A 27850-nucleotide genomic window follows, 5' to 3' on the forward strand; every position below is an offset into this window, starting at 1 on the left:
GAGAATCCTCATGCCAATAATCTCTGGTCACAGATAAATTTAAAATACAAAATCCTTAAGAAGACAGGTTTAGGGCACCTGGGTGGCTCAGTCTGTTAAGTGTCCCACTCTTGGTTTCAGCTCAGGTCATGATCTCAGAGTCCTGGGGTCGAGGCCTGTGTCGGGCTCCACACTCAGCGGTGGGTACGCTAGAGATTCTCACTCTCCCCCTTTCTCTGCCTCTCCTTCTCCTCAAATAAATGAAGAGACAGGTCTAAAATGATGAATATAAACCATGATGCCCATTGTAAATCCCTAAAACAAGCAATAAACAGCAAGGAAACTGACTCAAGTGGAGTTTCCTGGAAGCAGAGGTTAAGACATGGATTTGGGTGCATCTCATTTCTTGCAGGAGTTGCTTTAGGAGAAGCAAGGTTAACAGCGAAGGAGAAAGAGCCAAAAAGGATGCAGCCTTATCCACAGCACCTGGAGAATAAATCATACACAGAGCTGAACCTCCATGAGAAAAGGGGGCTGGGCTTTTTCACTCCCATGTCATCCTGTCAGTGGCCACCCCTGAGTGTGACACAGGGAAGGGGTATAATCTGTACAAGGCAGCCGCCTTCAGCCAAAACAATTTTGCAGAGGAGAAGCAGCTATGAGCTGTTGCCAAGCACTTGAAGGGGCTGGGAAATGGATGGGTGTTCAGTGGGAAAAAAAGGGGGTGATCTATGGGGCATCAGCAGCTCTAAAGACTAAAACCATAAGGACTGTTAAATTACAATTAGTTAGCACTAATGAGCTAACTTGGAAATAATGATTTTATGTACCTTTCAAAACTTCTAGTATTTGCTACCTAAATTTCAAATTTGAAACTACATTATAAACTCCTCTTGAGAAGGGATTCTGCCTCGATTATCTTTTCATTTCCACCATGCCTTGCAGTGTGCTGTGAATCTCATGTTTCCTCAGTGAACGGAATGGAAAGGAGTAGACTGGCACGGAATGGAATAGAATAGAATAGAATCAAATCTCCTGAAATGAGTTGGGGTTCTTGGGAAGGCGTGAGACTAGACATTCATGTTATCACAGAAAATATGCTAAGGGCAATTAAACTGAACTCTACTGCAAGTATAAAGAACTATACTGTAGGGCGCCTGGGTGGCTCAGTGGGTTAAGCCTCTGCCTTTGGCTCAGGTCATGATCTCAGATCCCTGGGATCAAGCTCCGCATCAGGCTCTCTGCTCAGCAGGGAGCCTGCTTCTCCCTCTCTCTCTGCCTGCCTTTCTGCCTACTTGTGATCTCTCTCTGTGTGTCAAACAAATAAATAAAATCTTTAAAAAAAAAAAAAGAAGAACGATACTGTAGTTAAATATGCACCTCTTATATTAGGCACGTTTCATGCTTTTAATCACCTTGAATCGATTTATGAATTTCTGCCAAAACATAAAGAAGAATGTGAACATTTCAGTGAAACAAACAAACACACACACACACACACACACACACACACACGGAAGCAGAGCTTAGGACAAACCCCCACTGGCTTAAACCCATCACTGAAGTGCTGCTCGGGAGTGAGGTGTGACCCCAGGGTGTACAGGAGGAAGGAAGCCCTGTCAGCCCAAACCAGGATTTTGGTGACCATTAAGTACAGACCAGTTATGCCTAGTCTGATGAATCTGGTGATGGTTACTACATCAAAGTGCCTAAAAGTTGTCTATGAAGTGTGCTTCCTATGACAAGAATATGAAGTTACAGAATTCTCCAAATTCAACTTTTGAAGTAAAAACAAAACAAAATAAAATAATAATTTCACATGAACGAGTTCTCTGAGCTCCGTGACAATCTTACCTATCCTCATACCTCCCGATCTATAAACAGCCTATAACAAGAGTCAATGATCACTGCAAGCCTGTTGTGCCCAAAGCAGAACTCTGGTGCTTCACACAAACTAACAAGCATTCTCACAACATAGGTGTTATCTATTACTATGGCCCCTTTTTCACAACGAGGAAACTGAGTCAGAGACAGTAAGTAAGTTGTCCTGGGTGAGTTGCAGGAAGAGAACCCGCACTCATGCAATCTGGCTCCCAGGTCCTTGCCATTAACCATTGCTTTCTGCTCAGCCCTTACTGTCCAGTCTCTATGGGGTGTGAGCTCTTTCCCAAGGTTATCTAAGTTGCACTTACATGTGAGCACAACCTTGTAACTCAGCGTGTGTGTTTATGCCAGCCAGCGTCTAGTCACCATTTTCTGGCAACCACACTCTGATTTCTCTGCAGACACATCTCCCTCCTTCATCTCCTTCCTGATGGTTCCATGAAGCTGATTCTGCTCTTTAGTTATGGAGCAATCAACCCAGAGAGAATTAACACATTCACCGTGAATTAGTCATCTTCTTAGGCTTTGGAAAGAGTCATTCAAAATAGACAAGGATAAACAGGTGGGGCCCACATGAAGCAGAGCGGATTCTTCATACTTTTTTCTTTCATTTCCTATTTCTATTCTCCCCTCAGTCCACAGCCCCTCATGTTTGCTCTGAAGTATGCGAGTCCAGGTGATATCTCCTGTCATCATCATCATCATCATCATCATCATCATAAACATAAAACAACAGAGATTCCAGTGTCCTCCTGTTCCTTCCCCCTGGGAACCATGGGCACATTTAAGGAGCACAAAAGCCCTAGCAGTCAAAAGGGTCCCTACTATTTGAACCAATTTCTGTATTGTCCCATAACACCTGTAATTGTACATTTTTGTTACAGGAGGATTTAAAACTTTGTAGTATTTTTTTTTATTCTATCAGGATAAAGGCCCCATTTCTTCTGTAGTTTATAGCACCAGACAATGACAGGTAATATCCCTTCGCTTTGGCCCTGAGCCTGTGTGCACTCAGTCTTTGGTCCCTTTTATGAGGGATAGTTTTATAGTCAGTTGTTTGATGCAAAATGAGAAGTTTGTTCCTCAAAAACTTCAGATGCAACAGAACAGGTGACAGGACAGTGGGAGTTACAGCACAAGACGAGTTCTGCTCTGGCTTTAGAGATAATTAAACAGCTCAGGCTATACCTGTGACAAAAATACCCGGTTTACTGATGACAAATCTTTAACTTGATTATAGCTACATGATAAATTCACCTCAGAATTACTAGAGGGCAATGACCAAGATGAAAACAAGAAAACACTCAGAGATGCTCATGAAATAAATTCCATGTGAACATGCATGGTATTCTCTGGGCCCATAAAACCAATTTCAAAAGATGCAAGGGAAATGGGTGTACATTTCTATACTGACATTAAATTTGAATATTCCTACAAATGATTTCCAAACATTTTTGTTTTAGGCCCACAGTATTTCATTTGCTGGCTCACCTCCTCTGGAGATGATGGCCTTTATCTGATCTCCCCCAGGTTCCTGAATATTCAAACTGGCCTCCCAGTTAGTTCACCATCTCTTTATGTGGTTCAAGAGACTCCCCTATGGGTGATGGAAGTGCCTTGACAGGAACAGGTCTGTGAGTCCTCCTGGAGTTTGTCCTCCTATGTCTCCGTCTTCCCAAGCAAGAAATGGTCCCAACACAGAAACTCTGAAGATGCCGTTGTACTGATTCACCTTCCTTCATTTTTTTGTCATATTTTATCAGCAAGAGAAACGTAGTCTCTGCAGGTGTATATTTCTGCTTTCATGTTCATGGTCTCCAACCCAACAGAGGGAAGAGTAGTGTCTGTCGTCTCTGACTCTGTAGTCTTTCTATTTGTGCACATGCCTAGTGTGTATCTCTTACATCGTGTGTGGAAAACTTGGGTGGTAATGCCCAAATTGCCCCTCAGAGCAAGTGATACAATTATTTCTCAATGGCCATTTAAGAGTGGCTGATAAAGTTTAGTTTCTTCTAAACAAAAGGATACAGAGGTATTCTGTGATTCGTTTCTGCCATAGCAACACAGATATTTGTCGATTGTGGTTGTGGGAGCTTAAATAGAGTTTTGATTGCATGTATCCTCTGTGATAATTTGCAGAACAGAAATAGGAAACAATTATGTGATAGTGGAAAAAAACAACTCATCTTTTTTCTTCACATTATTTTTGGGGTGAGAATATGAATGAAAATAGTATCTTACACTTTTGATTCTTAATGAATTTTGACCGACCTTTCCTTTACTCAGCACAAATTTATAAGAGTTTATTCTAATTGCCTTCTGTTCATCTCAATTATTTTAAGATTTTCTATTTTACCACTGATATCTAAATAGGTCTTTAAATCCTATTATAAACATCTTCTCCCTTACAATGCTAAGATAGACTACAATATGGTGACATCTTAAAGAAAGAAAAATGCTGAAATATTCACCCAAATAAGTCATCCTGCAAGAAAGAAGAGCACATTTTTAGCTTCAAGAAATCATTCTGAAGAGTAACTACAAGAAACACTTTCAGAACTCATTTTCCAGGTTGCTTTCAGAGTTTAAGGGTCAAGAGACAGTTTGGCTGGCTCAGTCTGTTAAGCATCCAACTCTTAGTTTCAGCTCAGGTCATGATCCAAGGGTCCCCTTCAGGGACAGAAAGATTACTACTCAATCTTGCATCCCATATTCAGTACCTTGAACTTATGTTCTCAGTAATTGTTTCATTGAACTGCAAATGAGTAGACAATATCAGCATCCTCCTTGGTCATCTATTAGGTGGCTGATTTAAAAAAACAAAACAAAACAAAAAACCTGGCAAATCACTATCTGTTGCGGACTAAATGTTTGTGTCCCCACAAAATTCATTATGTTGTAAACCTAACTACCTTTGTGATAGTTTTAGGAACTGGGGCCTTTGGGATATAATTTGGGATATAATTAGGTCATGAGGGCAGAACCCTCATGAATGGGCTTAGTGTTCTTATTTCTTAAAAAGTCCCTGGAGAACCCTCCAGTCCTCTCTCTGCTGTGTGAGGATGTGAGAGGCAGGCAATTTGCAACCAGGAAGAGAGTCCTCACTAGAACCCAGCCATGCTGGTACCCTGATCTCAAACCCCCCTGCTTCTGGCACCATGAGAAATAATTTTCTGTGATTTGTAAGCCACTTACTCTGTAGTACTTTATGAGGGCAGCCTGAACTAAGACAACATCCTATAAAATCGATGTTACAAAAGCCAATATAGATAATCATCTTCACCTCTGGAACTACAGAGGATTTCCCAATCAGTCCAATAGTTACCTAAGTCCACAATTCTGTCTTATTTCTCCAGTGATCAAGGTAAGAATGAAACACTAATGAGTGTATAGGAGATTGTGGCAACCCAGAAAGTTTTCTCATACTCCCTTCTGATAATAAACCCTGCCGCATTGGCCATAGATGTGAACTACATCCCACCTCATTCTATGCAAAGGGCAGACACTTGGTCCAAGCAAAGCCCACCAAATTCCTTTCCTGGTGTTGACATATGAACACTGTAAGAAGGCATCTTTCTATATCTTAGGATTGTTAGATAAAATACAGAAGGCTTGGTTAAATTCAAAATTTAGATAAATAGCAAATAATTTTAGTGTAAATATGTTCTGAACATTACATGCTTTATATCACTAAGTTTTGAGGTAGCTTGTTACACAGCAATAGATAGTATGGCATGGATTTGATGCTAAGAATTAGCTTCTTATGAGGCCCCTTGATTGCTCAGAAGGTTAAGCATCTGACTCTTGACCTCGGCTCAGGTCATGATCTCAGGGTCATGAGATCAAGTCCCCCATCGGCCTCAGTGCTCAGTGGGGAGGCTGTTTGAGGATTTCTCTCCCTCTCCCTCTGCCCCTCCCCCCTCTAAATATAAATAAAATTTATTTAAAAATTTAATTAATAAATTAATTAAATTAATAAAAACTTCAAATTTTTTAAAAGTATTGATTTCTTGTTATTTTGAAAGATTATTAAGTTGGGATATGAGCATAATTTTTTAAAAGATCTATTCTAAAACAAACATCTTGGGAGTTAGGAAAAAGAGCATTTGTCGAGATCAAAGGGCATTTCAAACTTGCTTAAGCAAGAAAGGGAACAAAGTGCCTCCACATGGCTTCTCTATGTGATATGACTTCCTCCAAGACTCGTGACTTCAGCATGGGCTGAATTCCCACATGGTATCTCAGAGCTCCAAGATCAAAGGACTCCGATGAACACAAATGAGGTGGTCTCTGTGACCATCTCGAACAAACCATCTTGGAAGTCAGAGGGTGTCAATTCTGCCACCTTCCATAATCCTAACTAGATTTAAGGACAGAGACACAGAACCCCAATTCTCAATGGGAAGAGGGTCCAAGAGCCTGTGAACATATCTGAAAACTGCCATAGAATGTGAGAGGAAGAGATGCGAACAGACACAGAGCATGGCAAGGACATTCCTTTTCTCTCTTGCCATACAGAGTTAGATGAAACTTTTTTGTGGATAGGCTTGACCTAGAGGAGAAAATAAGATGATATTTTTATCCAGATTTTGGATAAATGATAGTTATAACCTTTTTGTTTAACTCTTCTTCTTTTCAGTCCCTGTTTGCTTTGCTCTGTTTCGTTTTTAAGAAATTGAGGTCATTAAGCAGGGGGTAAATGTACATGTTAATTTATTAAAAGGTAAAGTTTTGGTAAGAGGTATTAAAGATCCATGCAGTTACAGCAAATTTTAGCTTGATATAAAATGCTAGGAAATGAAAGAAAAATTGCTTTTGAGCTGCAATCAGTGCCTAAGAGAAAAAGCATATTTTGCATTCTTTACTGGGATGAAGGGGTAATGTTTTCATAAGAAGAAACTGTCAAATGTTTATTAAATCAATGAAGCATAAAACAAGCTTTCCTGCAGTTTCATCCATGCTTGGATTTTAATAACTAGCATTTATCCCTTGAATGAAAAGTTATATTTGTATCCAAAAAGAAAGGCTCCTCACTCTGCACTTGGGATTTTTAGCTCTGAATAGTCTCCATTACTGATAAAGTAAGTGATTTGAATTGCCATTTCAGATTATTATTATGTTCCTTTTGATGTTGGTGTTGATGGGAGCATAAGTGCCTGAATGAGGCAGAGGGAGCAATGAGTGGGATCCTTCCGATGGTAGATGGCGGAGTACGAGGGAATATGGAAGCTGGTAGCCTAGAATGGAGCTGTGATGAAGAACGTAAGTGATGTGTCTTCATCAACACTGTGTGGGGATCTGAGGGCACAGCTACACCAAAATATGCCTTTTAGGAAGGGATGAAGGTCATATTGGACGACAAGGCAGAAAACAGGAGGGCTATGGTGTTCTGAATGACTGTGATATTAATCTGGCAATGTTATTAAATGTTATGAAATCTGATCTGTGTTTTATGTAAGAGAAGCAGAGTGCCTTTGCTGAGCCCAGCTGGGCTGCTGAGCAGATGACAGAGTAGCTGCAGAGCTGGGGTGGCAGACGTCAGGGGTGAGGGAAGGTGTACTGGGGTTTAAGCTAAAGAAAGAGAAAAGATGTCCTAGTCCATTGGACTGCTGTAACAAAATACCACAGACTGGGTGACTTGTAAACAAAAGAAATTTATGTCTCACAGTTCTGGAGTCTGGAAGTCCATCAGGCTGCCAGCATGGTCGGGTTTGGGTGAAGTCTGTCTTCCAGCTTGCAGACTGCAGATTTCTCACCAAGTCCTCCCATGGTGGAAAGGGCAAGGGAGCTTTCTTGGGCCTCTTTTATGAGAAATGCAAATCACCTTCATGAAGAGTCTGCCTTATGACCTAAGCTCCTCCCGTAAGTCTCACCTCCCAACGCCATCACCTTGGGGGTCTGGTTGCAACATACAAATTTTGTGAGGGACACAAACATTCAGACCATAGCAGAAGAGTTTGGGAAACAAAGAGGAGTGAAAAGGCAGTAGAGTCTTAAGGTGTTGGATTGGCATCTGCCCCCTGTCTAGTCTGAGAGACTGCTCAGGAACTGCTGTGGAGAGCAAGGTTAATTTCAGAAGAACGACTTGTGTGGTCCAGAGACGTTGTGAAACTCAGCATGAGCGGTGTGGCTTTGGAGCTCAAGGACAGGGACAGGCCTAGATCCTAGGGCAACCTTCCCCCAAGTAACCTCATTTAAGGGAACCACCAGCAGAGGATGACCATGCCCGCAGAGCAGCTTCCTCACGGATGAAGCTGAAGACAGGCGAAGTAGCAAAAAGTGACTTCACGTGCTGGAGTAGAAAAACACAGGCAGACTTGCTCTGAAGCACACAGCTGACTTCGCCAAAGGCTCCCAGAGAGCTGAGGAAAACCTGGTAGGCAGACAGATGGACCCAGAGACTTTTGGAAGACCACTATAATCTGATTATTAGCGTTAACATGACCTCATTTGTCCCCTCAGGCAGGGAAGGTTTGAGCTGTTTAGATCACATAAGGAGACAATTAATAACTGAAATGATCACCATGGTCATGATCCTTATATGTGATATGAAGCCATGACTAAAACCTGGGACCATTTAGAAATTAGAAATGAATGGGGCACTTGTGACTCAGTTAATCATCTAACTCTTGGTTTCAACTTAGGTAGTGTTCTCAGAGTCATGAGACCAAGCCCCACACCAGGCTCTGTGCTCAGAGGAGAGTCTGCTAAATATTCTCTCCTTCTACTTCTCCCTCTACCCCTCCCCCTGCTTTCTCCCTCTCTCTCACTCTCTCACTCAAATAAATAAATAAATAAATAAATCTTAAAAAAAAATTCAAAATCAATGGATCCAGTAAGAATTACAGGACAAGTATAACTGAGAACATAATTTTGGAGTATAAAAACCCAAAACTATACCTTGGCCAAGGCTTCAATCCCTCACACGGCTCAAAGAGAGAAATGAACAGCAAGTGACTTAAGAAGCCATTGCACTTACACTTTATTTGTCCCCAGACACTGTTGAAGAGATTTGCACTGGGGGAGACCAGGTGTATTCTGCATCTGGAGGAGTAGAGTGTAAGTGGTCCCACTATGTTATTTAGCGTGTACCTATTTAAGGTCCAAGATGACCAGGACATCGCGGTTGTACCCTCACAGCTGAATCCATCCACACACTCACTGCGGGAGTGAGGAATAGTATTTTGGACCAATCACTCTGGTGCCCATTCTTGGAGGTCTTCCATCTGCACATACATAAGTGTGTGCACATGCGTGCGCACACACACACACACACATACACACACCATTTTAAGCCACAGAAGAATAGTTGAGGGACCCAGTGTCTTGGTCACATAAGACTAAGACTAAAAAAATATTTAGCCATTCTCCTCTGATACCCAATGAGACAGTTGTTGATGTAGCCTTTCAACATCCGGAGTTTTCAATTTCATCTCATGTTAGATCAGTAGCAACCTCTGAAGATACCGAGGCAGCAGTATTCTGAGCAACTTCACAACTACCAGCTCATTGGAACACCAAAGCAAGGCCATCACCTTCTTCCTAAGACTACAATCAGTTAAATGCCCTGTGTAATTTGTACTGACATACACAAGATTTCCCCTTTCATCAACTCTATAGCCTTCCACAGGGGAGTCTACTATTCTAAATATTTTTTAAAAGCAGCCAAAGTATTTTCAATTTTATAAAACCTTTTAAACCATTACATTGTATTATATTGTGTTCATGTTTGTGATGAAAACAAAATTATAAGTCATGGCACAATATAGTACAAAATTCATACTATGATTTATAATTTTGTTTTCCTTCTCATTTTATCCAAAAAGCAGAAAAAGTCGTAATTCTGCCACCTGCTCTTGGATAACAAATTAGTCGTTATTCCTTTTCTACTACTAACCCTTTTCTAAACATTAACATTTGCATTTGTAAATCTAGAAATACAGAAAACTTTTTCTTTTCTTTTCTTTTCTTTTCTTTTCTTTTCTTTTCTTTTCTCTTCTCTTCTTTTCTTTTCTTTCTTCTTTTTTTTTTTTTAGTAAAGGCTTTGGTTTCATTATGAGCAGCTCTAAAATCCAGTTATGCTTGGTAACACACCCTAGGGTGCTAGTGGAGATAACTTTAAAAAATAATACAAAAAAAATAAGCCAATGTTAGACCTCAAAAATCAGAAAACTAACCATAATCTTGTCTGTATCAAAAATTATTGTCATTACCAGCAGCTTAACAGAATTACAAATAGGTCCTCTTTAAGAGCTTGGAATTCAAAGTGAATCAGCTGTCTATGGTTGCATTTAACAAACCATCTTAGAACCTGGTGGCTTAAAACAGCAAATATATTGTTGAGTCACAGTGCTGAAGTTCAGAATTTGAGACTAAGCTCCACTGATTCTTCTGCTCATCTCATCCAACTTGGATGAACAGCTTGTCTTGGTTTGCCTGGGATTGTCCCAGTTTTAGCACTGAAACTCCAACATCCCAGAAACTCCGTAGTCTCAGCCAAAACAGAACAGTTGGTCAGAACAGTTGGTCACCCTATGTCTGGGATTACTTACGTGGCAGTAGTCTTCTGATGACTTACCTGGAGCTGGATGGTCTAAGATGGCCTCACTTACATATCTAGTAGTTGGTGCTAATCGTCACCTGGACCATGTGTCTTCAACAGGTTAGCCAGGCTTCTTCACATGGTCGCAGGTTCCTCAAAGAAGTGGGAGAGAGGGCAAACCTCCAGTGGGCAAAGCCCACTTTTGTTGGACCACCTTTGCAGATGTTACCTCAACCAAGTCATATAGCCAAGTAAATCAATGGTAATGTACCACACAAGGACATGGATACAAGAAACCGTGATTCACTGGGAAACCATTATTGTTACAATCTAGCATAAAGTCAAATGTCACTTAATATTCATATTTAACAAATCTGAGATTGCCATTTTGTTTGTTGTGTTACTTTTCAACATATATATATACATATTCTTTAAGTCTGGCAGTCTAGTGCCGCCTAATGGAAGAAGTAAGAAATACAACTATGCTAAGGCATAGATCAAGTCACTGGTCCAGTAGGAATTCCTTTGACAGCAGAGCACAGAGAGAAAATCTCAGCTTAGTTCTGCTGGCTCTAGGCGTAGGCCTGGGTGCTAAGTGTTGAACTCCTTTACTTAATTCTTTCAGCTTGCCCTTATCAAAGCCATTTCTCCCGTTATTCATACATCATCCCAAGGTGCATAAGTTAGGAGAAAGCAAAGCTTTCTATGATTGGAATCAAATTTCCCCTCCATTTCTGCATCCTGCTCTTCCAAAGAGGACTTCTTTCTCCCAGCCCAGAACCTAATTCATTTTTTGCCCCTAGAGTGACTACCTCCTTGCATAATGTGACAGAAAGGTCACATTCCTCCATCACCCTTGTGACTCTTGTTACACAAAAAAAGGTAAGGAAATTACATCCAAAAAGAAATTTTTATAGACAAATTATACAAATGAATTTGTCAGTAATTATTTATTCTTTTAAAAATTCTAATTAAGTAATGAATTAATACTTAAAAGAATAAAATTGTTAGAAAAAATATTATGTTTTAATCTGCAATATCGTTTTACTCAACAATTGAATTCTAGCTGAAAATAATTATATTTTAGCTGTAATTGTTCTGTAATTGTTGAGTCATGGGCCAACTAAAAATTTCTAGTTACATAATTGAAAATTATGTGGTTCAGCTCTGTGTTGATTGACTTGGCTTGATTGAGTCCAGAGGGAAATTGTGCCATTTCATTTCTGATCAAATTCACATTGCAGCCCACATGTCCAGAATACTCACTGCAGCCACTTAAAATGAATGGAAATTGAGAGCCAATTTATTTTCTGAGGCCAGATTGAAGAATTCCTTTAGATTTCTGGGCCTAAGTTTTAATTGTTGGTAAATTTTAAAAATAAATTTTTATGCATGTTCATCTTTCAGTGTGATGGGGTTTTTTATTATTAGACCCCTAAAAGGCACATGAGATGCACTAAAATTTGAAATAATGCTTTTTGTCTGAATGTGGAAAAGTAGGCAATAATTTATGGGGAAAGTTCATTAAAGCTCCACCATGTTTTTCACATATGGGGAAAAGAGTCAACATGTGAGATGGAGAACAATAGGAGGCTCAGCGACCCCTCAGAATGCAGTGGGAACCACAGGGTAAGGCTACAATGCATTAAGAACTACATCCTGGTTTAGCAAAAACAACCAAATGTACACTTGGAAAAATGCATTTGCAAATGAAAACGTGAAGATTTTTTTTTTCCATGGGTGCCAAATAAAGAATGGTTTAGTATACTTCATACTATAGCCTCATAAATTTAAAGTCAGCAAATTTTGGAAATTTGGAATACAAAAATTGATGTAGAACCGTAAAGTAGTCTACCATAGGTAAAAAGGGAACATACTGGCTCAGTTGTTTAAGCAACTGTCTTTGGCTCAAGTCATGATCCTGGAGTCTCGGGATCAAATCTTACTTTCGGCTCCCTGCTCGCCAGGGAGTCTGCTTCTCCCTGTGACCTCTCCCCTCTCATGCTCTCTATGTCTCTCTCTCTCTCTTAAATAAATAAAATCCTTTTTTAAAAAGGGGGGGTGGCGCCTGGGTTGCTCAGTGGGGTAAAGCTCTGCCTTCGGCTTAGGTCATGATCTCAGGGTCCTGGGATCGAGACCCGCATCGGGCTCTCTGCTCAGCGGGGAGCCTGCTTCCCTTCCTCTCTCTCTCTGCCTGCTTCTCTGCCTACTTGTGATCTCTGTCAAATAAATAAAATCTTTAAAAAAGGGGGGGCATATTTACTACTTGATTCAGTGGCCTTAGCATAAAACAAAAAATTGATTTCCATTAAGTATTCAAAAGTTATATTTTTATAACCTGAAGAATAAAGGATATTCAATAGGAACATGTTGTTTCATGCTTATGTTAATTTTAAAAGATGTCCCAAGGAGGACGGGTGTTTGTTAATAGCAAAACTTAAGACCTGATTTGTGATATTATGAGGAATACCCATAAAGTACACTAAGATATTAAAAGTCATAGGGACAGAGAACCACATTAGAACATGTCTACAGTATATTAACATTCCAGGGAAACAAAACCAGTAAGAATATTTTGGAATAAATCAGGAATGTGAAGATAAACAAATCAGAGATTGTGAGAAATAGGACCAGTGAGGAGAGTTTCAAGTAATTAGCATTATATTTATAGTTGAAAACAGAGAGTATGAGAACATGTTGAAAATAATAAACCTTCCTTCTTCATTTCCTTTGAGGAAAAAATAACGTGACACATTAAAATCTTTTAACTTTGAAATGTGAGGAACACAGTCAACTTTCTTCTCTTGACTTCAGTGCAACATGGCACAAAGTTAATTTGTATTTGTGTGGTGGGTATGAATTTCCATCCACAAACTCAGTTGAGCATAAGAGATCACAATATTACATTTTCGAACAAGATGAGACGGGGGAGGTAGACAAACCATAAGAGACTCTTAATCTCAGGAAACAAACAAAGGGTTGTTGGAGGGGAGAGTGGAGGGAGGGATGGTGTGGCTGGATGATGGACATTGGGGAGGGTATGTACTATGGTGAATATTGTGAATTGTGTAAGACTGATGATTCACAGACCTGTACCCATGAAACAAATAATACATTATATGTCAATTTAAAAAAGTCTAAAAAAAAAAAAAAGAATAAACAGAAAGTGTGTTAAAAAAAAAAAAAAAAAAAAAAAAAAAAAAAAAAACAACCAAGAGGGGCACCAGGGTGGCTCAGTGGGTTAAGCCTCTGCCTTCGGCTCAGGTCATGATCTCAGGGTCCTGGGATCGAGCCCCACATTGGGCTCTCTGCTCAGCAGGGAGTCTGCTTCCCTCCCTTTCTCTCTCTGCCTGCCTCTCTGCCTACTTGTGATCTCTCTCTCTTTGTCAAATGAATAAATAAAATCTTAAAAAAAAAGAACAATAACAAAAACAATATTATATTTTCTGCAGAACCATGTAACTCCCATTATGAGTCTCCTTCACAAAACTAGTAAGAGATTCATTCTCTTCTCATAAAAGCTCCCATTTTCAGGGAGGCTAATGCTTCTAGAATCTTATTCAAGCCAAATTATCAGAGTAGTCCTTCTGATCATAATTGTCATTTCACAGGGTTGCCCCCAAGACCTCTACTGTCCAAGCTACTTGGTTTCTTCAAATCAGCAGTTCTATTCATTTCATGCAAAATAAAGTTTGTCAAGGCTAAGTCCCAGCTCAGGGAATAAAACTTCCCTATGTGTCTCATACAGGAGGCCTTACTGCATCTGTTACCCCAGGACTCAGTGGCTTCTAGCTCTTTCTTTCCTCTCTGGGGCATCTTGCATGATCTCCTCGGGCTGCTTTGACTCCCTTAAAAATAGAAGCTCTTATCTTTAAGAGCTTCTTCTTTCTAAGCCACAAAAAAAACATCAAGCCTGCTGTCCTGGATTGCTCTATGACTGAAATGAGAAGGGTTGTGGTGATTAAAGGAGAAGAACAAATACTGATTTATTTATCAACAATTTCTTGTGTTACCCCAGTATTGCCTATATATGTCACCACTAGGAATTTTTAGCACCCACTCTGTGTGAGCACTGCAGTAAATACTCTGCATGCATCCTCCCCTCATACTCTGGCTTCACCAGGACCAGCCTTCCTCCATTTCTTATTATTATGCTCCCTCCTACCACAGGGCCTTTGTACACCATCTTCCTTAGTGTCAAATCCATCCTTTACCACCCCTCTTTCTTTCTATTTCTTTTTTTTTTAAATCATTTACCCTGTGAAGCTTTTCAACAATTCCTCTCCAAATATTGTCATAATTATGACATGTCCCTAATAAGCTTTATCTGTAGACTGGCTTACACTAGTAAGTTATGATAAAGCTGTAATTTCTGAGTAGGATTGCTACTCTTCTCTAACTCTTATTTTATCAGGCTCAAAGTCATTGGGATTGGACTGGTATGGAACATGAGCTAAAGCTTCAGGTTAGGACACAACTTAATGTGAACTTTTAACTTCCAGGAATGAAAAAGTAAATAAATTCATATACTTTTACTCTCTATAGCAAACCAGGATATATAATTCCAGAAATTTATCCTCAGATACATTCACACACATGTGACAATGATGTATGTACAAAGTTATTCATTGTAGACATTTCAAAAGAGCAAAATTTTGAAAATAACCTAAATATTCACCAAGTATATATATACATATAAAGGCACAATGTAATGATGGCCAGATATTAAAAAAAAAAGAAATATAACAAGGATGACATGATCACTAAAAAGTATTAGGTAGTTTTTAATACCTAGGTAATTTTTTAAATGAAATAACAATGCATGTAACATATAGCCATTTGTATAGAAAAGGAAGAAAAAAACAGATAATAGCTCTATCTCCTTTGATAAGCATAAAACACCTCTGAAAGAAATAATATGGTTGTTTATGCTGAGGAAAATAGAGTGGCAGTAGATAGATGTAAGAGCAAGAATGTTTATAAACATGTGAATATATTATCTATTCAAAATAATTAAATAAATATTTTTTTAATTTTTTAAATAAAAATTAATCAATAAATCTTCAGACTTCCACATCTGGACAAGATGAAATAATTTGAGTTAGATTTACCCACCCACCTGAAAAGGCATAAAATATATGAAACAGTAATTTTCAAGACACTCAAAGTCCAGCAGTGAAGGACAACGATCCCTGAGAGATGGGAAACAATAAAGTGAAGCCTGCAATCACCCCTGCTTCTTGACTTGAGAGTTTCTAGGTTGTGAACCCAGGTGGGCCAGGTGGGGCTCAGCGTGAGTTGATAAGCAGCTGAGAATTTGGGGATAATGGGGCAGCTAGAATATCAAGGGCAGAACACCATGAGAAGAGAGCTACAGTTCTGTACCTTTTGAGTATTCAGCAGAGTAATGGTAGGAGCATGTGTGTGAAGGAACAACCCAAGACTGGGGAAAGCAAACAAGCAAGAAATCATTCAAAGGAATTAGAAAGAATAGTCCCCAGAACAAACAAGTCTTGGAATAGTGTCTGTTCCCACCAGCCAGACTGAAAAACTTGGTGATTTGTATCACATTCAGTAGAGCACACAGAAGGCATAGATTAAGAGTAGTGAATAATTTGCCCTAGATTAAGCATTACTACAATCCTGCCTAATAAATTGTTAGACCAAATCCCAAAAGAGTCAAACTGTTTTCAAGTAATGTAACTGCATTCCAGAACAAAATGTTTAAAAGAATACCAAAATATCCAGCACCTCAAAATGTAAAACTCCTAGAACCTGATGAAAAAAATTACCAGATATGCAAAGAATTACCTGAATATGACCCATAATGAGTAGATAATTCAGTTAATGGAAGCTAAGACCTACGAGTAAACAGATAAGACTTTAAGACATCATAAATGTTCTACATGTTCAGAAAGTTAAGCAGAGGGACATTTCAGTGCCTCAGTCAGTTAAGCATCTGCCTTCAGCTCAGGTCATGATCCCCAGGGTCCTGGATCAAACCCTGCATCAGGCTCCCTGCTCAACAGAGAGCCTGCTTCTCTCTCTCCCTCTGCTGCTTCCCCTACTTGTGCTCTCACTTGCACTCTCTCTCTCTCTCTCTCTCTCTCTCTGTCAAGTAAATAAATAAAATCTTTTTTGAAAAGGAAGAAAGTTAAGCAGAGACATAAAAAATATAAAAAGAGCAAAATAAAATCATAAAGGTGAAAAAAAAAGTGTCAGATTAAAAATGCTTTAGATGGGATTATTGGCAGATTAGATGTTACAAAAAAAAGTAAACTGGAAGATATAACATCCAAAATGAAACACAAAAAGAGAAGTTATGGGAACAAAGTGTATAATTGGAGTCTCTGGAAGATATGAACAAAAGGTACGAACAAAAAGAATACTGAAAGAGGGGAACCCAGGTGGCTCAGTGGTTTAGGCATCTGCCTTCAGCTCAGATCATGGTCTGAGGGTCCTGGGATTGAGCCCCACATCAGGTTCCCTGCTTAGTGGGGAGCCTGCTTCTCTGTCTTCCTCTGCCATGCTCCCCACTGCTTGTACTCTTTCTCTTTCTCTGTCAAATAAATAAATAAAACCCTTCACTTAAAAAAATACTGAAAGAAATAATGCCCAAGAATTGTCTAGATTTCATGAAAACTATGTATATAGATCCAAGAAACTCAAGTAATCCCAAGCATAAGTATACCAAGAAAACTGTATAGCATGTGTCATGTCCTAAATAATATTTCAAATCCAATGACATAGAAAAGATCTTAAGAAGCCGAAGTGGGGGAGAAAACTCAGTATGGACAGAAAAGCAAAGATAAAAATAACACATTTTCTATGGAAAACAATGGAAATGAGAAAGAGAGTAAGCAAAATCTTTAGAGGATTGAAAGAAAAAAGTTGTTAACCTAGTATTCTATAGCCAACAAAAGTGTCCTTAAAAATGTAGATGACAAGATGACTACATCTTTAAAAATGTAGATAAACGCAAAAGATCAAATTCCCACTACCAGATATGGTAAAGGAAGTCCTCTAGGCAGAAAGATGGAAGATGGAAATCTGGGTCTACACAAAAGAATTAAGGAAACAAAAGAAGTGTTCATAATATAATTTTATATACATGAAATTTTATTTTTAAATCTTTTTAAAGGATAATTGACTGCTTAAACAAAAATAATAATAATATAATCTGGGATATATAACACATAGAACCATAAGACAACAAACTACAAAGAACAAAGGTTGAGGGAAGAAAAATGAAAGCATTCTATCAAAAGGTTTTTATAATATATGTGCAGTGGTACAATACACTGGAAGATAAACTGTGATCAAAAATAAACATGTATGAGGGGTGCCTGGGTGGCTCAATGGGTTAAAGCCCCTGCCTTCAGCTCAGGTCATGATCCCAGGGTCCTGGTATCAAGCCCCACATCAGGCTCTCTGCTCAGCTGGGAGCCTGCTTCCCTTTCTCTCTCTCTCTGCTTGTCTCTCTGCCTACTTGTGAACTCTGTCTGACAAATAAATAAAGTGAAATCTTTAAAAAAAAATAACTAAACATGTATAATATAAACCCTAAAGCAACCACTTAAATAAAAAAACAAGGAGTCTTTGTTAAGTCAAAAAGGACATTAAATGGAATCACGAACAATGTTCAATGAATCAAAAGATGGAAAAAGAAAAATAAATGGGACAAATAAGGGGCACCTGGGTGGGTTAGTCAGTTAAGCATCTCCCTTTGGCTCATGTCATGATCCCAGGGTCCTGGGATTGAACCCCACATCTGGCTCCCTGCTCAGTGGGGATTCTGCTTCTCCCTCTCCCCCACCTCATGCCCACTCTCTCTCTCTCTCAAATAAATAAATAAAATCTTTTTTTAAAAAATAAATAAAAGGGACAAATAAAAAACAAACAAGATGATAGATTAAGGTTTAACCACATGAATAATCATATTAAAAGTAAGTGATCTAAATAACCCAATTAAAAGGCAGAGATTATAAATTAGCAATGCGCAAGTATATGCTGCCAACAAGAAAACCACTTTAAAGACACAAATAGTTTTTAAAATAAAGTAAAAAAATAAAAAATGTCATAAATATAAGTGATTAAATAGTACAAATCCAAAGAAAGCTGAAGTGGTAAACCAAAGAATATTACCAGAGATTATAAAAGTCACTTCATAACAAGAATAAGGCTAATTCATCAAGAGCACATAAACATCCTAGACATTTATGTACTTCTTAGCAGAGCTACAAAATGCATGAAGCAAAAACTCATAGAATAGCACAAAGAAATAAACAAATTCAAAATTATAGTCCTACATTACAATATCCCTTTCTCTAATTAATAGAACGAGGAAACTGAACATTAATAAAAATATAGAGGACTTGAATAGCACTATCAACCAACTTTATCTAATAAATATTTATAGACCACTCCACTCAAAAGAAATAGAATACACACTTTTGTTGAACATAGATGGAACATTTACCAAGATAGGCCATATTCTGAGCCACTAAAAAGTCATAATAAATTTGAAAGGATTCAGTCATAGGAAGTATATTTTCTGAGCACAGTGAAATTAAATTAGAATCAGTAACAAAAAAATCTCCAAAAAAAAAAAAAAAGAAAGAAAGAAATTCCTAAATAGGGGCACCTGGGTGACTCAGTGGGTTAAATGTCTGTCTTGACTCAGCACATAATCCCAGGATCCTGGGATTGAGCCCTGCATCTGACTCCCCTCTCAGCGGAGAGCCAGCTTCTTCCTCTCCCTCTGCTACTCCCCTTCTTTGTGTTTTCTCTCTCTGTCAAATAAATAAATAAAATCTTAAAAAAAAAAAAAACTTAAAAAAATAAAAATGAAAATAAATAAAAAATTCCTAAATATTTGGAAACTAAATTGCATATGTCTAAATACCCAATGGATCAAAGAAAGAAAACAAAAGAGAAGTTAGGAAGTATTTTGAACATAATGAAAATGAGAACACTGCATATCATTTTTTGTGGGATTCTGCTTAGGAAAGATTTATAGTACTAAATACCTATATTAGAAAAAAAAACTCTGAAATCAATGATCTTGGCTTCTACCTTAAGTAATGAGAAAAAGAAGAGCTAATTAAACACAAAGTTAGTAGAAGATTAAAACAATAAAAACTAAAGAGAAATCAATGAACTATAAGTGAAAAGAACAGAGAAAAATCAATGAAACCAAAAGCTAGTTCTTTAAGCAGATCAATAAAATTGGTAAACCTCTAGCCAGACTGACAAGGAAAATGAGAGAAGTGACAGAAATATGTACAACATCATTAATCGTCATGGAACCACAAAATAAAACCACTCTGGGATACCATTATATCCCTATCATAATGACTAAACTTCAAAAGACTGCCCATATCAAATATTGATGAGAATGTGTAGCAGCTGGAACTCAAACACTACTATTGGGAATAAAAAATGGCACAACCACTTTGAAAAAGAGTTCAACCATTTCTTTGAAAATTAAGCATATACCCATCATATGATCTAGTCTTTCCACTCCTAGGCATTTCCTCAAGAGAGAAATGAAAGCATATGTCCACACAAAGACTAGGAAATAAAATTCATAGCAGCTTTGTTTATAACAGCTCAAAACTGGACACAATCCAAATGTCCACCAATAAGTGAGCAGATAATCAAACTGTGATATTGTCATTCAAATGGAATACTACTCAGCAATAAAAAAGGATGAACTATTAGTAAATGCAAAACATAGATGAAGCTAAAAATAATTATACTGAATAAAAGAAGCCAGACCTGGAAAAAGAAAACAAATCATATGATGTTTATATAGAATTCTGGAAACTCAAGCTAATATACAGTAACAGCAGATTAGTAACCTAGATAAAGGGAATGAGGTCAGAAGAGAGAGATTACAAGAAAACTTGGGGGGATGGCAAATATGTTCCTAGTCTTGAATATGGTGATACCTGCACAGCGGTATACCTACATAAGTCAAGATTCATCAAATTGTATACTTAAAATATATGCAATCCGTTGTATGTCAACTGTACCTCAATTAAGCTGTTTAAAAGATTAATGGACAAATTTGAGGAAATACATATATAAATGAAAAGTTGGTTCCTTACCAGTCATTCACATTAATCAAGATAAGAAACATTAATTTATTTGGAGCTTGGAAAAAACATCAATGAAGATAAAAAGGATCCATTTGAATTCATTTTATTATATCTAAAACTAACCTAGAACACTACACAGTTTTTTTCTTAAACTCATTAAGAAAACAAGATACTGTACTTCCAACAAATTACATACAATACATATATGCAAACAAAAAAAAATCAATATAAGTCTTTCTCTTGCTACTATCTATAATTTGAGATCTATGATAATTCTAGTTTTGAGATTTATTTGACACAGCATAAATTTTAATGCATTTTAGTCTCAGATTTTCCATGACCAAATGAGATTGCATTGGTATAACTTACAATCTTCCCACTTGTGGCTCAGTTTGAACAGAATCAAGAAGTTCTGATCCCTTATGCCCAAACTCTGAGGAAACACAGGTTACGCTATGGTAGTGTGTTCATGGGTACCGAATCCATGTTACAGTCCTAATTTGTTCCAGCTACAGTTGTAATTCTGCTCTGAAATTCAGTGTGTGGAAAATGGAAAAAGGTTAGGCTGCTGGAGAGGGGGATAAAGTAGGTTACATTTGATTCTAGGATTTTTATTTCAAACAAAATAAAAATATAACATGAGATACTTCAGGTTATTTTTTTAATCCTACTCACTTTCACAGGTGGTATAATAATCCCCTTTCCTGCCTTGCAATCCTTCCATCTACACAGAGTCTACGCATTAAAAAGTACTCTTAAATGGAAGTAATTAGACCAAGTACCATTTTAATATACAAAGTATTTGAAATATATAACACACAAAGAAATCCAGGCTTATGTTGCTCAAGTGCCTCATAAAACATTACCCAGAACAAGCCTTTAGTTGATCTGTAGATTGGCATGTCTAATATGTTTATAGATATTTGAAAATGTGTATGTTCAACACTTAATGCCTTGTATTTTTATTTATAAATATCCTTTACTTCAAAAGTTTTTCAAAATGATCATAAAAACTATGCTGGAAATGTGTGTTTTTATAGATTTCTTTGTCTGCATAAAGGCATTCTCTAATTGTTTTATATCTGCCTTTAAGTATTTGTCTCTCCTTAACCCCCAAACACTGAAACAGAAACAATGTCGTGGTAAAGAGCTCAAAGGCTTAGAAATCAGAGGATCTGGTCCAGCCCCAGGACCACCACTAGCTCCAGCCCACTGGTCGTTAACTCCCTCTGCCTGTTTCTTCAAACAGTACATAGGAATGATATTCCCAGGGTTGTAGCGAGGATGATTCAAAAGAACTGAGTAAAACTTTTAGCCAAGAGCCCAGCACATATTGAGCACTCAAAAAAACTAGAGCTACCTTTAAACTACAAAAATTTTAGGACAGGGTCCAATGATTATAAATTATCTCATTACACAGCAATGGAACTACAGTGTGTCCTAACAGGAATGGAATACTTGAAAACTATTATTTGACCAAATGGAATATTTCTTTGAAAGGCAGAGAAAACCTAAATAGGATAATATAATTACAGTGAAAAGGCCTAGCTTAAATTCCACCTTCGGCATTGTAATCTAAATAACCAATTCTGGTTGGTTATTTTTTTCTACCGACCATCTCATGGTCTGTAAAATGGACATGACCTGTGTGTGGGAAGTTCTTGGTGAATCCGTACTGAGAGATGAAATCAAAGATACTGCCTGTAAGAGTGTTTTCTATACTTTGATCTGTCTGATAGCACAAGATTCCTTTCACTTAAGGAGAAGTCATAAAATTGAGTGACGTCTCCATAGATGAGTCACTAGCAGTCAAGTATTTCTCTCTAATGATAAATACATGCAGCGAGTGTGACTCTACTGGGCATGAATTGCATTAGAAACTGAAGTGTGAAGTTAAAAGTTCACGAGGATTCCAAGAGCAGCAAGAGACCCAATCAGAACCCTATACCCACCTACAGAAAACCAGTGCTGAATAGCGTCATAGTGTTGACCACTGAAACTTATCTTGAGGTTTGCTTTTTTTTTTTTTACCAAGCAAATGTCCATAGTCCTTTAAAGATGATTTTGTCCATTTCACAGGTCTCCTGTTATGGCTGGAGGTCTCTTCGCCGTGGATCGAAAATGGTTTTGGGAGTTGGGTGGCTATGATCCAGGTTTAGAAATCTGGGGAGGAGAGCAATATGAAATCTCTTTTAAGGTAAGTTACCGAGACCCGCTTCACACAATGTCTACATAATTTTGATGATTCCCATAGAGTTGTCATCGTGCTGTGTCATGACCTATGTTGTAAGATGACAACAAAAATAGATATGTCACCTTTCCAGGTAAGATTTGGGATCAGAGAAGCTGCTTCCTTCTGATGTTTCAGTGAGATACAGCCATGCCATAAAGAAATGCATTAAAGAAATAACTCAAAATCCCATTTGCGGGCAGAAAACTTGGTGTGCCCACAAAGCTGTTGTTCCACCAACAAAACACTCCTTCCACAGCACTTAGAACATTCAGAGAAAAGAATGAAGACAAAAGAAATTGGGTTACTGGAGTTTTCACCCTTTGTAATTATTTTTGAAATAATGGTTCATATTTTGATCATAACCAGTTATTCCAAAATTTTAATAACAGAAGAGTAACAAAATATGAATAACAAATTAAGGCTATTTTTCATATAATTCCATAATATTTGAATTTTTTACCTCTTTTCATCTGAAGTTGCCCAGGTCTCTACTTGCTTTGATCATAAATACTCAGCAAAATTATACACTTTATTACATATATGTACATACATAGGATAGAATTCAAATTTCAGGGTTTATGAATGAAAGGAATTCACCAACATGTGAAGACCAGACAAGCAAAGCAAAATAAACTGTGTGAATGGTTTTAGTCCAAAAACCTCCAAGATGGCTTTTTTGAAAAGGCAGTCTCTGAAGGAAAAGAAATTCATTCTCTTTTTTTCATTATCATTGTCATTATTTATACAGAAGATGGACTGATGTCATAAGATTTATCATAAGAAATCTCTTACTAAATAAATCATTTTTTCCTAATTACTTCCATTATAAAATCAAACCAATTCCTGCTGAGAAAAAAAAAAATGTATCCTGAATACAGTAACAATCAAACTTAAGGATCCAACTAAACTCTTCGAATTTATGTATAGAAAGAAAATGATAAAGCTGATCTTCATAAAACCGTAACAGTTATATTCAATATGTTGACAAAAATGTTATCTTGTCCTCACAGTGTCAAAAATAAATACCTTTAAGGAAAAACTCAGGAGGCATGATTGCAGGCTTCAGGCCATCTACAAGTTTCCATCTCACTCTGCAGGCAGTAGTCCTTGAAATACCATTTAGTAAATTCATGCTCTTTTCACCATCATTCAAACACATCTAATCTCACATCTAAAGTACTTCTTTAAAACCTTTTTGTGGATATGGGGTTTTTAAATCCTTAAATTTACCAATTTTGTTTGCTTGTTTCTCTGTGATAGTAATAGCTTCACATTTATCACAATATATACAACAGAAGATAGTTTAATCGTAGTAACAATGACAAAACTACATTTACTTACTGGTATGTGCCAGATGCTGAGCTAAAGACCTTATATAGATTATCTAATTTAATTTAAAGACACGATTCTAAGAGATAGGTGTTATTCCATTTTATAAGTGAATATACTGAGACTTAACATTTTAAAGACTCTACATTAAAAATTGTTTTTAAACTTTAAAGATTATGTAAATTATTTAATGCTGATTTGGGGATTAAAAAAATGCTCCATTTCTGCTTAACTGCAGAGAATACAGAACTAATACTACCAGTACCATTCTAGAGTTCATTGTGAACACTTTGATCTCTGCATAAAATTTCCTCTCATTGAAAAGGCAAGGATCTTCCTTGCAGCCAATAACAGAAGAGAAAACTCTGGCAAAATAACACTGATTATCAAACATGGCTCAAAGGTAGGGGCAAAGTTTGCAATAAATGCCTTCAATGGGAAAAAACGAGAATAAGCTTTGACCCCAGCATTAAGGGGGAAAAATGACATTGCTATATCTTCAGAATTCAAGAAATACTTTTTACTTTTCGCTGTTCAAGATTTCTTTCTCTTAAATACTGTTAATTCACAGGTTCTTTTTTATTTTATTATTTGACAGCGAGAAAGTGAGAGAGAGCATGAGAGGGGAGAAGGTCAGAGGGAGAAGCAGACTCCCCAATGTTGGACTTGATCCCAGGACTCCAAGATCATGACCTGAGCTGAAGGCAGTTGCTTAACCAACTGAGCTACCCAGGCACCCAGATTCCTTAAGTTTAAAATGTTATTAAGAACATTTCTATTAAGTGGGAGATACCTGGCTTTGAATAAGGAGCTGGATGATGGATAAAATTGCTATGGAAAGCCTGGAGGACTTGCCCAATATACATTTGCATTCTAAATCACAAAAGCATTTCTTAAACAAACATAGATGTGCATCTCTCATTTCTGTGTCACTTGTAGTTATCACACCTCTTCTGGGTGACCTGAGATTTTATTATCCCATTTCCTATTTTTTCAGTTACCTGTCATTCTGAAGGATATAATTGGAATACAGCCCTGTCGTCTTTGTCTAGAAACCATGGCAACAGCGCTGGAAGTTCAGGACTAAATTGCCCCAGGTTGTTTGGTTGGAATGACAGATTCTTTGGCAACAGCTCTTTCTTACAGGGTCCCATTTCAGACACATCCCTTCATTCTTCTTGCTATTGTGTGATGACCTTGGGGTTCCTGTCCCTCCCTATTAGTATTTGTAACATGAAGGGGACAAACTTAAACAGGCTTTGGTAGAATTTGCATTGAAGCAAGAAGAATTTTCTCAGTGTAAAAGGAATCAAAAGAATTGTACACACCTCATTCTGTGAAATGGTATTAAAAAGAAAAGAAAAATCAAACATCTGCATTCTGGGACATAGTCCATAAATTATGATTAATTTTCAGGGCAAAGCACTGTAAGAGATACACTAGCTGGCACTTGAGATTCAGGAAATATGTATGGATAACCAAGAGTTTACAAGTCTATTTCCACCGTAATACATAATATAGAAATTGTTTTAAGTGTTGAACTTAAAACTCCAGTTAAAAAGAATTCTCTCTATGGTTGGTATCAGGCATCATTCCTTGCTGTTTACTCTTTAATCAGAGAATCATTTTACCACAGTTTATGACAAGGTTCCATCTCTAAATAAACTATTTCTAGAAAATTCTGCTTTACATTAAGGGCTTAGTTTTTGGTCAAACATTTTTTGGTTAAGAGTGCTCCTCAATTTTTTTTTTCTCTGTAAATCTCTTTCCTTTTTCTAACATCTGACTAGATGAGTAGATTTTGTGCCATAACATAAAAGCCAACACAAGTGTAATTTTCAGGAGGCAGTTGAGGGAAAGAGCTCTCTAGAGAAATGATCTGTGTGCCCAATCTTCAGTCTTTTTCAGTATGAATCTGAACTCCTACATGACCAAAATTATCCAGCTACATTTCAAATGTTTCTGGCTTAGCCAGCTGCTAGGGAGGAGAAAGCAGCATTCAGTCAGTCGTTTAACAAGCTTTTATTGAGCATCTAATTTATTCCAGGCGTTGTTCCAGGTACTCAGTTTGGAATGGCACCTGGAAACAAAGAGGAAACCAAAACATACTGCACAGTGTGGCATAAAAGAGATAACCCACACCCTTACATGTTGTCTACCATTTAACTTATTGAAATAATTAAACCGTTATGAGTCTCTGACTTTTCTGAGTGCCTTTTTACATCCATTCCCCAAAAATAAAATTCCAAATGTTAGCATTTTCAAAAGATCTGTCCTTCAATTGCAGAAGACTCTTTCTGGAAAATAAAAATGAGCAATGCGCACTAATTAGGCACCCACAAGAAATTTAGGAGGAAGCCCAGGGACCTCATCTCATCACATTCACTGGCACGAGATATAAAGCTTAGACCCAGGTAGAAGAGCATTAACTTTGGTCTGTGCTGCCCTTTTCCACCCTTAGAATTTCATCAACATGGTTCCACATTGATTCTGCATTTCTTGGGCCATCTGCAGTCAGGAAAGAGCCCTTGACCACTAGCTTCAGCTGTGCAGAAACAGGCCAGGTGAGATGATCATGGCTATCCTATGTTCTAGAATGAATCTAACAGACCTGGGAGCCCCTAAGCCTACTTCAAAACCACTCTTGAAGGGGTAACACACGACCCAATCACCTTTGTTCTGCGAGGGCATCCTTCCCATGTGTTGAGTTTAAGACCCAGACATTTGAGGATATTTTGCATCTCACAACCTTTCAGTCCTATTCAGTCATTAATTCACTCGACAGACACTTATTTATTAATTACAACGTGCCAACTCTGGGCTAAGCTCTTGAGATGCAAAGATAAATGTGAGAAGATTCTCGCTTTGGTGGAGTTCACCTTCCAGTGGCAGCCAAGAGAGTCAATTCACTGCAATTACTCATTGTTAGTATTGTTTGGAATATATTTTATTTCCATATCCCAGTAATAATTCAGGACATACGCAGTAACCTGTTCGCTAACCTCCCTTGCTGTATTCTTTCTCCTCTTTCAACCTATATCCACATTCATTTATTCCCTGAGTTGCTTTATTTTCCTCTCTAAACATTCAGTTCCTCCTAATTACCAACAAATCAAATGAAGGTACTGAATCAGAAACCATGAGACTTTGCATCAATTATCTGCTTCGCCTCTCTGAATCTATACAGCAAACCAGCTTCGTGTTTTTCTGTTCTTTCCAGAGATAGAAACTCATACTTCTATTTCTATTCCTATTTATTGCAGATATTTTAACTAACCAGTCAGACTTTGTTCCTGAGAAATTTGTTTATTCCCTTTACAAATATTAATCAATAACCTTCACCGTGGGTCTGTGTACCACGCAAGTTAGACTCTGCAGAAATAAGGCCAAAAGGAAGCCCAGTAGAAGTCCTTGGATCAAGTACAACTGAGATGAGTATTTCATACATTAAAAATAAACATCGGTTAAGGCAGGAAAGCACAAAAACTGCATTAAAAATTCCCTCTAAAGTAAAACATATAAATGTGCATTTATTTACCACCCTTCTAATGCATGAGAGGCCAAAGTTTTTCCTTCTGCATGTGGGTCCATAGATTGGAGTAAAAGCAGAGGTCCAAGAACCATACCCATCCTGCACTTGCTGTGAGTTCCAGCTTGGTTTCCTTTCAGTGGAATGAGAACGTAAAGACACTTGGAAACTGTCCTAATATGGCAACAGAATCTTTTAAATTTTTTCATGATTTTGCTCAATCTTTTATTGTTACTCCATCCATACCTAAT

At 37.7% G+C, this 27850-nt stretch overlaps 1 protein-coding gene across 1 annotated transcript in view; it reads left to right on the forward strand.

Annotated features, from left to right (window-relative positions):
- GALNTL6 (polypeptide N-acetylgalactosaminyltransferase like 6) overlaps positions 1–27850 on the forward strand; it is a gene marked incomplete at both ends in the record, with an annotated part of 1173146 nt that overhangs the window by 1038192 nt on the left and 107104 nt on the right. Inside the window, one exon of the mRNA XM_080796997.1 lies at positions 22588–22705. Coding sequence (XP_080653123.1) covers positions 22588–22705 — 118 coding nt within the window. The remainder of the gene's footprint in view (positions 1–22587; positions 22706–27850) is intronic.

The sequence above is a fragment of the Martes martes genome (genome assembly GCF_963455335.1).
Source record: "Martes martes genome assembly, chromosome: 2".
NCBI classification, from domain to species: domain Eukaryota; kingdom Metazoa; phylum Chordata; class Mammalia; order Carnivora; family Mustelidae; genus Martes; species Martes martes.